Source organism: Convolutriloba macropyga, chromosome 11, assembly GCF_964194025.1.
Source record: "Convolutriloba macropyga chromosome 11, txConMacr16.3, whole genome shotgun sequence".
Taxonomy (NCBI): domain Eukaryota; kingdom Metazoa; phylum Xenacoelomorpha; order Acoela; family Convolutidae; genus Convolutriloba; species Convolutriloba macropyga.
The window spans coordinates 2,612,146-2,626,193 of NC_134478.1; the positions used below are offsets into that span (position 1 = coordinate 2,612,146).

The window sequence follows — 14,048 nt, forward strand, 5'->3', positions numbered from 1 at the left end:
TTTCACTTTTCTTCTCCGTATATTGCGCCAATCTAAAACCGTTGTTTGTACAGTAACAAAACAATTATCATTAGTTCATACAAATCATTATCATTCCAAAAACAACCATTCGTTTGTTTAAGAATGCTCATAAATTTTTGTTCACTGACTCACTTGTAAAAGGAAACTGCTCGAAAAATTTACACTTGTGTTCGTTGAGTTCTGAATATTTTTCTTTTAAAAAAATTTTTGAGGCGCTGGATTCCGTGCCAACGTGTTTATATTGATCCAAAAGTGACAGTATCCTCAGATTGTTTTCTAGCCGGAGTAGGCAGACCATCACCCTGTTTGGGTTTGGACTCAAATCTTTGACTCTTGTTCAAATCATCGACGTCAACACCGAAGGTTTCAAATTGATCCTCTTTCTCGTAAGCTTCTGCTAAATCATCACTCGGCATAATGGAGGCTTCAATTTTATTGTCATCAGTTGTTTCGACATGTTGGTTTATTGCGTCTGGTGATGATTCGTCTGTGTGAGACAAGAGTTTATTTTCGGCCAAGTGAGAGGTGTTTGTTTCCCAAGTGTTGTCGTGCAACACTTGGTAGAATTGGTCAAAGTAGTCCGGCTTCATTCCACATTCAATCGTGCCAGCTGGTTGCATGTAGTCTGGATCAAGAAAATTTTCAATAATTTAGAAATCCCGAAACATGAAACGGTTTGGGAATTTTGTTAAGTTTTGTAATTGAATGGACAAAATGAACATAGATCCCTAGTCCGGTCCTCGACGTTATGAAAAAAAACTCTATAATTCCAGGTGGTGGTGATGGAGGTGGTGGTGGTGGGTGGGGTGGGGGGGGGGGATTCAATGTTGACTTTAGTTAACTAATCGAGGTGACTAATAAAGTCAAGCCTAATTCTTTTCATAAGTCGAGCCACAGACTTTCATAAACAAAAAAAAAACAAAATTAAGTCTTTCCAAAAATTTCCTGACTCGAGTTCGTTTCCGCACCCTACCCAAACTTTGTGTGGGATCTCAGATTCTGTGCTCACACATTAAATCACACTATTTGGAAAACGATATATAATGAATAACTGCCTGAATTGTAGCCTAAGTTGGGGACAATTTTTATTGTCGAGCCAAAGTTGAAGACATCTTTCATTGTCAAGCCAAAGTTGATGACGTCATAGATTTTTGCTGCCTTCTCGTAATCACATCAAAGATTAGTCTCTTGCCTCACTAATGAGACGTAATTGAAGCTGCTTAATTGTTTTAATTCATCTCTCCTAACGTGTTTAACAACTTTGGCTTTGGTAGTACTTGTTCTTGGGGAAAATTTAGCGTTTTTTGGGTTCTGCCGCGTTTTGTGGTCATTTCGGTAGTCCTTTCACTTGTTAATTTTAATTACAGGTTTCAGTGGAAAACCGATGAGTCATATTTGAATCATTTTATTGATTTCAAATGATACCTAATGTTATGAATCCCATTAACATATCACGCGCTTTCAAAAAATTATTAGTATTTTTTTCGAGTTTTTTTGACCTTTTTGTGGTTAAATGTGATTTGCTCCACGGTGAAACATTATTGAAGCATTTCATTTATCTCAATTTTCATCTAATGGTTTCACCCACTTTGATAGCACTTGTTTTCGAAAAACATAGGTTTATAGATTTGCCCGTTTTTGAGGTCATTTGGCTGTCCTATCACTTAATGCTAGGAATTATTGGTGCAAAAGACATTCTGATTAGAGAGGGTTTTCTGGTTTCCACTTTGAAATAATTGCTCTTTTTACTTTTAGACTTTTTGTTCTCAAGAAGTGTTCGCAAACTCTTAATTGTTGCATTCATTTCTTGTTTGGCTTGTTACGACTAAATGTCTCAGAAACTACTTCAGCTACTTTTTGACAACCTTACACTAAAAAATTTTGTCGTAAAATTTATGTAAGTTAAGTTGCGTCATGAAGATATGACACGCCCCCCCCCCAAAAAAAAAGAAAAGAACACAACTAACAGCTTATTTGTAACAGGCTGGAATAAACGTATTTTTTATGTGCACAAGTAGTTATTTGTTATTTTTTAAAAAGAAAGAACAAATTTCACTTTTTCTGTGTAGGCTTGATTTTCATACATGTCAGCCTAAAGTACTGGGCTGTTTGATCAAAATGTACCTGTGAATGCGTTTTCAAGGAAGTTCTTGTTTGTCATCTGATGGTAGACAGTGTTTTGCATGTGATAGCCGGCACTCACATATTTCTGGCCCTTCCGGTTGAAGTGACCAGTGGTTGTCAATCTTTCCAGTCTGTCCAGCACGTCTTGAGGCGCGGTCTGTGTGTGGATGCAATATCGGGGCATTGCAATTGGTTCACCTGTTACCTAAGCAACATATAAATATTTCGGATCTTTTCCGTTTGTGCCCCCCCCCCCCCCCCCCAGCTTAGTGGGCGCATATTATTTGCACCCCCCTGACGCACGTGCCATATTTTTACTTAATGGTTTACTATGTAATGGTACGTGTTCTGTAACTGGGGGGCGCATAACGTACTGGGGGGTGGGGGCACAAACGGAAAAGATCCAATATTTCAATGAATTCCAGCGATCGCAAATTTTATAATCATTTCAAATCTGATGAAAATAAGAATATGTGTACATATGACTGTGATTTTGGGCGATGCTTACAAGTAATTTGCCCATCAGAGCTAGTCGTTATAACCGAAAGCATTGAAGTCAGAGAGCAATCTGTAAATTATCGACCCCAGAAAGGCTCAATGGTTCATAATTTAAAGATTACTCTCTGATTTCAATGCTTTTCGCTTATTTTGTGAAGCTTCGTCTCTTTACTCCTCTGCTTCAAAAGTAGCCTTGATGGGAAATTACTTGTAAGAATTAAAACAAAAAAAAACATTACAGTTTCAATTTCTAATGAAAGGGTAATCGGATCTATTTTGTTCCGTCCCCCCAGCTTAGTGAGCAAAAATCTTTTATGACCTCCAGGCGCACGTGCTATTTTCTTACATAGTAAAGTGCTAAATAACAACATATAATTTGTTACTGTGGATCATAAAAAACACAGGGGGGGGGGGCGAAACAGAATAGATCCGGGTGATCCTTTCAATAGAAATTGAAAATGCGATGTTTTAATGAGAATGAGAAAACCAAAGGAAAAAGTAAAACCATTAAATTGCCAAAGAGTTTTACACTTCCTAAGAAAGGCGGTGTATTATAACTCATTTAGCATAATTTTATCAATTTATTGTAATTTGTTCTTTTTGTACGGTTCTTTGCTCAAATAGGAAAGGAAAAAAGTGCATTGTGGAAAAATGTGTTTCGTTTCAATTCATTGTTGGCTTAAAACCATCAAAACAATAAAAACAACTAGAAATTCAGAATGGGTCACTGAAAAATTTGGCGCCAACCTTTTTGTCCTTATTTTTTATCACTAAATTGAAACTAATTATCTTGTTAACTCGTCAGCTTTCAACACAACTGCTAGCCATAAGATGAATAGGTTAACAATATTTCTTAAACGCTAACAAAATGTATGTTTTCATCTAAAAATAACAAAAATGGAAAATTTTTGAGACTTTCAACTCCGAGAATGTGTGTGACGTCAATTCATTGAAAAATAAGGTGAACAAGGCCCACCAGTAGGTAGACTTGAAAGGAAAAGTTAAAAAAAGAAAAAGAACCACATCAGAAAAATTCAATTGTTAAAAAAAATTCAATGAAATTATTGTATGCTTTAGTTCTTCAAAAAAAATTAAGTTAAAGTTCAAAAATTAAAATAAATGGCTAATTGCATTTTTTGAACGCCAGAATGAGTTATTGATACTGCTTTTCAAAAATGTAACATATGAAATTTATTAGAAATGTCCTTCTCGTACAATTTTCTAGACTTCGTAAACGATGGTGGCTAGATTTTGTGCGTTGAGCATTGTATTTCATATATCTAATTACACAAAATCAGAAACAAAACTCACTATTTTGTGTGAGAAAATCAACAAGGCAAAATGAGAATTTTGCATTTATGCACAAAAAATGTAGCCTAATTTTTGTTAAATCTCAGAAAATGTTTCGAAAACTTTTAATATAGAGCACATCAGAAATCAAAATTACAGACACAACCATGTTTAATTTTGACCCACGTCTAGCAAAAAATTTCTCAGGAGACCTAAAGAAGATCTTTTTTTTCCTTGAATGGCTATCTACAATGCAAAAGAGATACTCTAGCTTACGACCGGAAGTGGGAAAGGCAAAAAACGAAGAACAACTAAGAAAAAGTAAACTTTCTTTATTCGACTAACCAAAATTATAAGCCTTTCCTCTTAGCCGGAAACTACTAACTGTAGAGGAACAATTGAATTAATAACTTTCTGAAAAGTGTTTTTTTATAGAAGTAGGCAGAAATTTTCCAACAAATGCAGAAAAAGGACTTTTGTTAATATAATAAAGTCTTCTAAACCGCATCTTCAAATCTAAAAAATATAGCTCAAAATAGTCGAAGATTCTCCAAAAGTTCCCACTTAGCAAATGGTTTCTAGCAACTAATTTTCTCACAATCTCTCAATGCTTTATGAACATTTTTTTTTCAAACGGGGCGTTGTTTTATTACTCACGCCCGATAACCTTCCTGAAGACAACCGCTAATCCCCCTAGAGTTGTTAAAGACCATACTGGGACCATTAAGAGCCTTAGCTAATGCTTCGACGCTCATATATGTTCAAATTATTCTAGTTTTTTATTAGACTGTTCATTTTTTTCAGGAAACAAAGAGTAAATGGTTAAATTTTGTTTTATGTTCTGCTAATTAAAATGATAAGCTTTGTTGTTTGCAAAATTTTGCAAAATTTGTTTTAAGCAAAATTTTGGAGATGAGGGAGTTTTGGAACTTTATGAGCAAACAAACATTACTGAGCCCTCTTGTTAAATTAAAAATTTAAAAACTTTGCCAGCTAGAAATCACTTAATGCCGTTCATTCAGGCCTAAATATTGTCAGTTAAAATTGAATTGATCACAAGGATACCCGTCTGGGAATCAAATTGGATATAATAATAATTAATAGTCATATTTAAAGTATATGTTCACAAAAAATATCCAATCAGACGGCAACATCTACCTATAAAGCTCTAATCTACTGTTTTAAAGAAAGATTCGTGCAACTGAACAGATTACGTTGCCAGTTTTTGTCATAAAGTTGCAATTTCTTAACAGCTGACAAAGTACGATTCGCATATGTTGGGAAAAATTGCAAAACATATAATAGACTGTAGCCCACGAAGGTAATTTAACCGGGTTATTTAACCTGTAATTTAATTAGGTAATTAAAATAATATAGGACGGATTGCTTTCGCCCAGGTTGAGATCCGAGACCGAGTTGACCTTTTAACAGAACGAGATTACCTATGATTATGATTCAGTAAAGTCTAGCTGTGTTGATGACTACACACGTCAAAAATTTGCGAGTATATCAGCAAAATGTTTTTTTTATAGGCCAATGATGTTTTTTTACTTTATCTGTTTGGTAATCTACGAGATAGGGTTTGTGTATGAGCCCAATGTTGTCAATTTTCCTGTACTCCACCAGGAGCTCCATGGGTCTGGCATCCTCGGTCAAGAACAATGTTGCAGGCTCCTCTGGTTCTCGGTACCCTGGAACCAAATTATTCACAAATATGCAAGAAACGCCCGAACATTGCTCTTATGATTTAATTCTCGACACGGCGGACTCGAAAGCGATGCCCGAACTTTATCCTTCAATAGAATGGCTGCCATTGAATGATATTTATCAATACCATTATACCAATTGCTTAGTTAGCACACAGAATTGAATACCAATTTTTCGCTCATGTTAAGAACACAAGATAAAATTTCGATAATCGCATGTTCCTGTTGTTCTTGTCGCTGTTATTGTTCTTGTCGCCTTAGAAGTCTGCTTCACGGGTTACTTGCAAAAATACTTTACAAAAAAGGCGCCATAATTTCGTTTTGAACCTTGTGACCCGCCCCCATTTACTTTTCCTTCAGCCTTCTGCCCTCACCTTTGAAATAATAAACAAAATCATTGCTGCTTGAAAAACAAATTGAGTGTAAAGTTTTATTTATGGTTTTATCTTTTTGACATCACGCAAATTTACTTCCGATTATTTCTGCCATTTTCTTGTGTTTATTTGGTTATAAAAATGGCTCCAGCGTATATCCCGCAGTATTGCGCCATTTTCTTATATTCCCCGGAAATTTATTGTTCCGACGACACCACAGTACGACTTCACTTAAGTTAATATGAACAACCTATGCACCAAAAGTAATTTTCCATCAAATCGAGAAAAGTGAAAAAAGTTACCCAGTTCGCTCCATTGCGGAAGACCAGCTTCCTCCAGCTTTTTGTTTATTCTTTCAATGAGCTCTGAACCCAAATCTACTGGCTCCAATTCGTCAAGTTGGTTTGCTTCCTTGCTCTCAAGGAGCTCTGCTTTGGCCTGAAAAGCTCTTTCACTTCTCGAGAAATTTTGTTTTCTATATATCCAGGTTCAATCGTTGCATTGAAGTGGATTGATAAACAACTTTCACTTCAAAAAGAAAAATCTACCCCAAACATGTGCAGCTCATCAACCCCCAAAAATATGAGCAATTCACCCAAATTTTTTTGTTTTTGGCTTTCATTTTACATAAACATCTGAAACCGCCTTATGATAGAATATATTATCAAATAAGATTGGGCCGCTACAGATCACACAATACGGCATGCAGATCTAACTTGAAAAAAGAGATAATAAATCAGAGGCAAATATATATGCCTGATACCTGTATCTGCTGCAAGTCGCTATTTAGAGATTGAGGCTGAAAGTGTTAATTTTAAAAAATGAGTACCAAAGATGAGTATAAATATACACATTTGCTATTTACCAATGAACTGGCGTTGAGTTGCTGTGTAAGAAGGATTCAACACTTCTTTCCATGAGTTGTTATATAATAAGTCAGTGAGCAGAAAAACAGTTAAGAAATTAACTTGTTCAAGAAATGAATTTGTTTTCAAATTTCCAGTTATAGTAGAACTCTACAGTTTTGGTCTGGCTGAATTATATTCATTTTCTCAGCAAAAGAAAAGGACAGTCGTCTGATTTAGAACAATAATCAATCTCATCCCGTTTCTTTCCTCAAAATTATCAGTGAAGCATTTGGACGATAGGGGGTACAAAACCACGTTCACCATTATAGTGAAATGATTTCCTAATTTTCCTACCTGGCCGACAAATCGAGAGAATTAAATCTGCTTATCTTAAGAAATTGTTATTCTGTTTCCTTCAAAAAATATGAAAAAGCGGGAGCCTTTAAGCCTGTTTAATCGTCGTTTAGGCCCCAGATTTTTTCCTTTTCTGCTCTTTTAAATTAGATAAATTGAAGTTTGTGGGGAATTTATAGCTCTCCTCCCAATCCATCTGCCTTCCTTTTAGTAGTTTCCCGGAGTTGCAAATGTCAATTAAAGAGGAGTGATATTTAGCTACAAAATTTTAGTGATTGTGCAAGTTTAAAAGTAGTCCTAGATAATCCACGCCTAAATTGATGCTCGTTTACTAATTAGAAAGTAAAGACCCACATGTTAAAATTTTGCTAGCCTAAGCGCGCGTTAATTCCGTTAGTGTGTGCTTAGAGAAGTGGTAATTACCGCTTTAAAATATGTGGTCGATATGATATGAAAGATTAATTCTCCGTTCATTTCTAGCATTTCTAATATTAAAAATTCAGTTTCAAACGAAATGGCCTTGTGTTTCTTTGAGTTCAGAATCAAATTTTTCCAAAACAAATATTTAAAGACTTGAAAAAAATAATGCAAAGATGTCTCTTTGTAATTAAGTAGTGCATGACGTTGAACCAAAATATCAGGGACAACCAAAATACCCACGCCAACAATATTTTGACGCTTTCGCACAAGAAAAAAGACTAACGAAATGATCAGTTCCAACAATGAGTTCTTTTTCTCTCTAACACTCTCGAACCGTTATCATCTTCTGAGTAACCTTCATACCAAAGTCGCTGAGTCTTTTTCAGGTCGTATATTCTTAAACTCATTGATCTTTATTTGCTCGATATGTTTTTTCGGAGAGAACAGTTGCTGTATCGGGAGATTTAAACTCTGAGAGAAAATAAACATTTTTTCAAAAGTTCTGAAATTATTTTCGAAAATCCAGTTAATTGATATGCATATTCATTGACCAATTATAGTTTTTTTTCAAATTTAAAAGTTTTGTGTTTTTTTAAAAAACGAACTGACCCCCTCTTGTTTCAACAGTAAATTGATAGTTAAATATAAATTTTTATAGAATTCTTTTTTAAATTATTCTTATCACTTCTGTTTTTCTCAGATCATATGTGCTGCGGAGATATTCGTGAAGTCATTTATGTATTTTTTCGATCATTAGACTGTTTTTTTAATTGATCGTATTTGTTTTCTTTTGTTAAACCCCACTAGCAGCTGGTAAATTCTCAGTGCATGTTCTGAATTATTTCTAAAATCAGTTGACAATAATACAAAGGATCAAAAATTCAGGTAAAAATAATTATTTAAATTACTTGAAACGTTGATTAATTTAAAGTTCATTTATTTGCTTTAGTGATTTATACTTACCTGAACCCTGATTTAATTTCAATATTTCAGAATTTTTTTCCTATAAATTTAGGCCTCGACTTATGAAAAGACCTCGCTTGACCCAAATTAGGTATGAAATGACCTCGTTCGACTCAAAGAGAGGATTGACCCAATTTTTTTACTTTTAGCTCAGTTATGGTTATTTTATGGAAATTAGGTTTAGGTGGTCAATTTTATGGTCATTTTGAGTTTAGATCAACCCACATTTTTTTTCAGCTGGGCTTCATCTCAATCAAACCAACTTCTGTTCCTGGTATTAAGCTCGACTCAAGGCTGACGCTGGACTTTAACTCGACTCAAATTGCATATGATAAGACTTTTGCTCAACCCATGGGTCACTTTTTTCCTTGGCTTTAAATCAAAGCTTGACTAAGTAATTTCACCACCCGTACCTAACCTCCAGAGAGAATCAGTACTAAATCAGAGAAAATGCAGAACAAATTCTGACCTTTTCCGATTCAGAGAAAAATTCAGAACCAACTTTCTGTGAAAATCTCTGAATCAGAGCAAAATCAAAATAAATATTTCTGAATCAACTCTGTTTCAGAACAAAAATCAAAAATTTTTAACGTATAGCAAAACAAGCAAAAACTTTTTAAAAACGGGCTTCGAAATAGGTCCTTACAACAACAGCAGTGATAACAATAGGCAACTTGATTATTTTTGTACTTTTTAGAATAAAAAGAAGAGTGTCTACGTAAACTGCGAAGGTACAAACGATTTGTTATTAAAGGTTTGAAAAGAAAAGCAATTATATGCTTGCAGAAGTCACAAAAATACGCATTTAGAAAAAAATTGAAACAACGCCGAGGTTTAGGTCTTAACTTGACAAGACTAAAAAAGTTCTTGTGAGGCTCCATCATTGCAATAATGGTGCCTCACAAAAACTTTTTTAGTCTTTTCAGGTTAAGGCCTAAACCTCGACGTTAATTCAAAACTTTTTTAAATGCGTATTTTTGTGACTTCTACAAGCATATAATTGCTTTTCTTTTGAAACATAAATTATATTTACAGAATGTAAATTTCTGCTTTTAGAGGGTGACCACTTGTTGAGCTGGACTGCTCATTGCAATGGCCTTTCCAGAAGCCATGTAATAATTTATGTTTTTCTGGATAAACTTAATTTAAATATTCAAATGTCTCATGTAAAATTAAACAAAAACCAGAGTTTTGATCTCTGTGTCCTCGACCCAAGGCAGCTGTGATCAAACCAAATTCAGTCACGGACAAGGGGTCTCTATCTGAAACGCTTCGCCCCTGACCGGGACTTAACTGTGTCGCGCGCATAACCCTATTTAAAAAGAATCGCGGAAAATAATTGAAAGAGCAAATGGGTAATCCCTGTTCGATTTGAGGGTTCTGTTTCCTCATTTTGTTGAATGTGATCACGTGGTTCACATCAGGCGCCCTCGACTCAACTGAGAACCTCGATCTGACGTCATCAAATCCCCCCAAACTGTCTATCCTCTGTTTGAGGAGGCGGCGTCCCAATCTCTTCTTTTGAACTGCGGCAGAAATTTCCTGAACAACGTAAGGATAATAAATTTTCATGGTCATTGCTTTGTGATAAATAAGCTATTCTGAATCAAAAGTCTAAGGATTCCTTGAAATTTTGCAGAATTTATATAAAATGAGCGGCAGTGGGTTGAAAAAGCGTAGCAGTTATGTACAAAAGTGGTGGATTGATTTATTTGGGAGCTTAACATAGACCGAAATACCCAAAAAAGCGCGAAAATTAAACAAGATATTCGCAAACAATCCGTAGAAAAAAATCTCTCTCGGTCCTTGAACAAAATTTTTCTTTCTTTACCAAAATTGTTTGCACTAATGGCTGTTTTTGATTCCGGAATGGTTTGTTTAAGCTAGTAAAAGTTGGGACTGTCCAGTAATATTTTTATACATACCATTGTAACAGTGCTAGAAACCACAACAAATATCAATTATCAATTAGAACTGGGGTTTATGATATCTAACTGATAAGAGCTAAAACTTCTTTTGAGGAAAAAAGAACAAATTAATGGCACGGTAACGCTGCCAGCTTGACTTTCTCGACTTTTTAGACCACCATTTTTGACTCAATAAAAAGTTTGCTCCAGCTCTTGGTTCTCATCATATCTTAACAAAAGAAAGTGGGTGGGGAGAGGGGGAGGGGTAGCAGTTAATGAACAAATTCATTATCGTAACTTAGAAATATTTTCTGCGCGTTAATTGGCACTGAAAGTAAGTTTTGGTTAAGTTCTTCATATCCATATAACTTTCGAAACTGAGATGCTAATCTCGGAGAAAAAATAAATACCCTTCCAAATGAATTCAAAATCTTGCAAGATTCTTGCAAGTTATGAATTCTTGCATAACCAGGGACACTTCAGAGGTTTCAGAGACCTTAGATGCCTCTTCAATAGTGTTCGCTGATGGGTGTCTCTGCATGCGAAGAAGTTTCTCCTCAATCTGTTCACGAGGCAGGATCCGGTTGGCCACAAACATGTAGTCCTTGTCTGTCGGATCACGCAACGGGATGTCATCTGGGAAAAAATGAAACAGTATTGGAAAAGAGCAAGAAAACATTGATATAAGAGGACAGTTTTATATTTCTTTCGGTATATATATATATATATATATATATATATATATATATATTTATATATATATATATATATATATATATATATATATTTCTGTTTGGTACAATAGTACTTGATAATATCGTGACCTGATTCTATTTACCTAGAAATACACAATACAAACTCAAAAATATGGAAAACACAAGATAACCTTACAAACTTTTGGATGACAGGCGTGATCTTGCAAGAATCTTTGACCTTTTTGCAAGATGATTGACCTTTTTGTGCATGTACAATTTGAGATCTATTTTTGAAGTTCCACATGTGAAAACGAAAGATCTTGCAAGATTAACTTTATTAACTTTACACGGGTACCAAGAAAAAAAATGTCAAAAAGTGATGAAAATAAACAAGGTAATCTCTGAAGACTTTTGCACCAGTTTAAACATGATTGGCAATTTGTATAAAATTTTTTGATTTTGTTGTAGATCTGTGGCTCTTTTGCGGGTCTTGTTATATAACGAGACACGACAATGCAAATTAAATTCACATCTAGTTTGTTTAGTGGAAGGTTACATCAGTTGCAAACGGGAGCCTAGCCAGTAAATTTTCAAGTACAGACTAACCAACTAGATACAAGCTATTTTAATTGCAAAAATTTGATGCTATCCAAATCTGATCAGCATATCGGTATTATTTTTACTAGGGACAGGAACACTCTAGCTAAACATTGCAGTTACGCACTAATCTATAAAAATATATATACTTTGATCTTAATGTAGGTTTACCGAATCGTTGTATGGGAAAACTAAAATAACCTTAAGTTCAGAGTCATTAATTTTTCAATTCGTAAAAGCTAAAACTTTCATGGCAAACGGAACACGTAAACAACATTGTGGGAAAACTTTCCTCGCTTATGGCTCTTTTCTTGACCCCACTCAATAAATTTTTTTTGTCCAGATCTTGGTTCTTAACTTACCACAAAATAATAAAAAGAATTGGAAATAGAAAAACAAGATGACAACGAAGAAACATTTCATTATGTTGTAGGCAATGAAATAGGCACTGAGATACAGTAAAACTTTTAGGTAAAACATCTAAATATAAAAAAATATTCCCCAAAAATTCCCATCATACCAAAGTTTTGCCCCAAATTCCAAATAATGATAACCGGCCCTATGATAAAATTGACACAATTTGTTCTTTTTGACACGCACAATCCCAATGTAAACAATCAGATAATCAAAAATAAGAAATCAAAGTGAAAATTTCAGTTTTCAGCGGTAAATTTGGGAGTGAATGAATGTGTCTACAAGTGATAACGTAAACATCTTTAAATCTAAAAAGCATGCAAACAAAAAATGTTTATCAGTTCTGGCCTCGAGAACTTTTCTCTATCGCCCTGAAGTTGATATAAAGCTACAGCTCATTTCATGTGAAACAAAACGATACTCGGATTACGTAAAGCTGAAAACCAATCACTTGATCTACTTCTTGAAAAAGATGATCCAATTTGACATGCTTCTACGCCCGATCAAAAACATCATTTCCTTTTAACGAAAAACGAATGTTGTAATGGTGTTGAACTTCGGTGTGGCTGAGATTCTTTTTGGGAACATAACCCGAACTTTCTACAACCCGCAAAGTTTTGCTTCTAGAGTTCAAAGTTTTGCTTCTAAAATTGAATAAAGCCGCACTGCCGGCTGTTTATGGCTATCAGTCAGTTGCTTGGATTATCTTGGCGACTTCATCGCTGAAAATCTAAGCTTCACTAGATATTGCAGCACTACTCACTAATTTTACTTTTCTAGCGTTTTTAACAATAACGCGAGATAAACAAAAAAAGAAAAATACAAACTATAGTTATGGCTTATGCTAAAAATCAATTTTTATGTCAAAAATTTAGAGAATCAAAACAACTTAAGATGATAAATAAATACAACAATGTAAACTGTCATTTACTGAAAAACAGATGGGATATGTCCAGTTTTTAGAGACAAAAATCCTCAAAAGTCATATCAGCCTTCAATTTAACAAAAAAAGAAACAGATTCACATACAACCACTTATGAAGCCAATGGGACACGCCATTAGTGAGATTAAGTAATTAGACAAAAAAAACTTGAAAAATCACAAAAAAATTACAAAACACACATAGTGTTTACAAATATTGGCCTGTATCATAAACTCGCTAAAACATTTAAGAAAACTTGAAAAATTCGAACCAAACACTGATGAATATTTGCTAAACAAGAACGCGATCGCGAATTGTGATTGAGACCATAATCAGCTGACGAAAAAATGAACAGAAAACCAATTTTCAGAAATACCTTATTTGTTTTGAAAAGATATATTCAATGTCATTGGAACCAATTGATATCCAAGGAAAGCATTAAATAAGCTCTTTTTTTTACCTGCATAGAATGACAATGACTTTTACTATTATTCACAGAACACCTAGCATAAAACGTAGGAGGAAACTGTTTCTAAGTCACCGATAATATTGAGTATGATTTTCAATAACTTCGATTTTTTTTTTCAAGAAAATTTTCCAGAAAAACTCGTAACATCTTCAAGAAGGGCAAAGTTAAAAAAAAACTGATATTTATAAAAACAGACATAATCAAAGTCGTAAGAGCTCATAAGTGTCAACAGAGAGCATTGGAAAGGCTGTCAAAGTCCTCCTATTGAAACTAATGGCACCATTGATATATGAAAACTGAATCTTGTGACCTGAAAAGAAATACAAATGCAGGCAGAATTCAAAATTTCATTAAAAGTTTACGAAAACTGTGTCCAGGCCAGATAATCAACCAATCTGTCATTAATGATTGCCTGGTGTGAGAACTGATTTGTCCTAAGCTGAAAT

General features: G+C 34.5%; 1 protein-coding gene across 5 annotated transcripts in view; it reads right to left on the reverse strand.

The window, feature by feature from the left end:
- Nucleotides 1-14,048, reverse strand: part of LOC142349829 (uncharacterized) — a 46,852-nt gene continuing 32,804 nt past the window's right edge. For all 5 annotated transcript variants that reach the window (XM_075401627.1, XM_075401628.1, XM_075401630.1 and 2 more), the window contains 6 exons: nt 11,002-11,141; nt 9,960-10,140; nt 6,316-6,450; nt 5,485-5,624; nt 2,146-2,350; nt 1-646 (listed from right to left, as the gene is read on the reverse strand). In XM_075401627.1, coding sequence (XP_075257742.1) covers nt 258-646; nt 2,146-2,350; nt 5,485-5,624; nt 6,316-6,450; nt 9,960-10,140; nt 11,002-11,141 — 1,190 coding nt within the window. In that variant the 3' untranslated portion in view covers nt 1-257. The remainder of the gene's footprint in view (nt 647-2,145; nt 2,351-5,484; nt 5,625-6,315; nt 6,451-9,959; nt 10,141-11,001; nt 11,142-14,048) is intronic.